Genomic DNA, 2,150 nt, shown 5'->3' with positions numbered 1-2,150 from the left:
CAGGATTTAGTATCGACGACGTGACGATGACGTCACTCCATGTAGCAGACGGTAAACTCGGCCTGGCAGCCTGCTCTCACCCAGACGTATGGTCCAGTGAAGCCGTAGTTGACATCAGCCACGCAAGGAGGTCTATCTCTGCCCTTCACCCCCATGGAAGAGACGTAGCAGGCTCCGGGCACTTGCTCAGAAAGGTAGGCGTGGTTGTCGCTCTTCAATGTCTTGTTTACACACTTGGCTGGAAAGGGAGAAAGAAATGTGTAAATGTGTGGGTTTTATGCCCCTTTCGACACTATTTGCTTATATTAGAGGCGGGACCTCCAAATCTAGCCCCCGTCTCCCATAGGACCAAGCCGAATGGCGCGAGAGCCTTTTAAACACCACAAAACGACCTACGTTCAAGAACACCAGGTCAGGGAGGCGAATCTGGGTCATCCGCTCCATAGTCCAGCATTATGCCTACTGAGCTAAAAGAGCAACTGTAAAAAGATAGGAGAGCCTTAGTTGTTTATTTGGGGAGGGGGGTGTAAGAGTAATTAATCGGCTGCTTCAGGGAGCAGCGACTGCTGACGTCTTCGGTACCGGGGAACAGCGACTAGCAATTCATTTTATTTCTTTGTTACAGTCCGATTACCTTGTTGTAATCACTTACAATATCGAATATAGTTAGACTAGATCAAATATCATACGATCTTTGACCAGGTACGTTACATTTCGTCTTGATTTTCATTAACCAGAGCTCAGTCAAATCACTCTGAAGTTGATTTTTTCCCGGCAAATTTCAAACGTAAGGTTTCTTCACAGAAACATACAGATACCCCCACCCATTCCCTCTATTTAGTAGACCTATACTATACAGTGATTGTCGTGCGCTATTGAACTGATTTCAACCTAAAAAGGGTGAAAAGTGAGAAGCACCTCCTTGTGACAATACTGTACATTAAAGGTTTGATAAAAATCAACAGCTCGCACACAGGAACGTAGGCTGATTTGTTTGATAGGGTAATCAAAGTGAAAAAGAACCGAATAGCGGTGCAAGCTTTTACAGAATAAGTAGGCGACACAATTAACGATAGCTTACTTCTTATTCGAGACGTTATCATTGAATTGTTAATAAAAAGTCATTTGCACATCAACCATTATGATCGAGAAAAAGGTCTCATTTAATTTTTATTTCCATTATCAGGAAAATGTAAATATAGCTTTTAAACATGCGGCTGGCATAATGGTCTCAACTTTTCAAATAGTCTCTGGTTATACCTCTGCTTTTCAACACTTTTGTGACTTTATTATTTTGCAAGTGCCGTAAAACGTTTGCTGAAACATAAAATAAACAAACAAACAACCAACCAACCAAACAAACAAACAAATAGACAACCAAACAAAGCAAAAATCCAACAAACAAACTTACTTTTCAATGTACAAACTTCCATCCAGGCGCAGCATCCATTCCATATGCCACCCATACCTCGTTCCTAGAGAAGCCGTAGCCCACTCCGAGTTTGCAGTTGCCTCTACTGTAGTCCTTCTTCACAGACACCAAAGTGATCCAAGCTCTAGGCAACACCGGCCTACTGAAGTACTTGTAGTCCAGACTCTCCAGCTTCAGTAGAGCACAACGTGGCTCAGGGTCTGTTTAAAAAAGTGAAAGTGTACGGGTTTAACATCCCTATTAACACAATTAAGTTATTCAAACCTCCATCTTAAACGTCTGTCTCCGATAGGACCGCGCGATATTGTTTGAGGGCCTCCGCAGGACGACCTGATTTCAAGGACACCCAACCTGGGATTCGAGCCAGGGCCACCCACTCCATAGTCCAGCATCTCACCAACTGATCTAACCTAGCGCCCTTGCAGTACTTGAGGGTGGGCGGAAGTGGAAAGGAAGGAGAATTTGCAATTGGGGGAAGGGGGGGGGGAGGGATGGGCAAGTTGTTGACTTTGAGATCGGGGTACGGGCGGGGGCATGCTAAAGTTATTGATAGTCGTATGTAACGGAGTGCTATATTATAGACTAGACATAGGCTAATTACGGCCTGCGAGTAAATTCCTGTCAGCGAGAAATTACAAAGAGGAGGAAGAAGAGGGAGAGAGAGAGAGAGAGAGAGAGAGAGAGATAGATAGATAGATAGATAGATAGATAGATAGAT

At 44.0% G+C, this 2,150-nt stretch overlaps 1 protein-coding gene across 1 annotated transcript in view; it reads right to left on the bottom strand.

Moving 5' to 3' along the window:
- Positions 1 to 32: 32 nt before the first annotated feature.
- LOC118478305 (lectin ADEL-like) overlaps positions 33 to 2,150 on the bottom strand; it is a 4,595-nt gene continuing 2,477 nt past the window's right edge. The window contains exons 2-3 of the mRNA XM_035971695.1: positions 1,469 to 1,632; positions 33 to 233 (exon numbers count right to left, since the gene is read on the bottom strand). Coding sequence (XP_035827588.1) covers positions 33 to 233; positions 1,469 to 1,632 — 365 coding nt within the window. The remainder of the gene's footprint in view (positions 234 to 1,468; positions 1,633 to 2,150) is intronic.

The sequence above is a fragment of the Aplysia californica genome, unplaced genomic scaffold (assembly GCF_000002075.1).
Source record: "Aplysia californica isolate F4 #8 unplaced genomic scaffold, AplCal3.0 scaffold00483, whole genome shotgun sequence".
NCBI classification, from domain to species: Eukaryota; Metazoa; Mollusca; class Gastropoda; order Aplysiida; family Aplysiidae; genus Aplysia; species Aplysia californica.
Note: the sequence above shows the minus strand (reverse complement) of the source record. Positions and strands in the feature narration are given on the sequence as shown.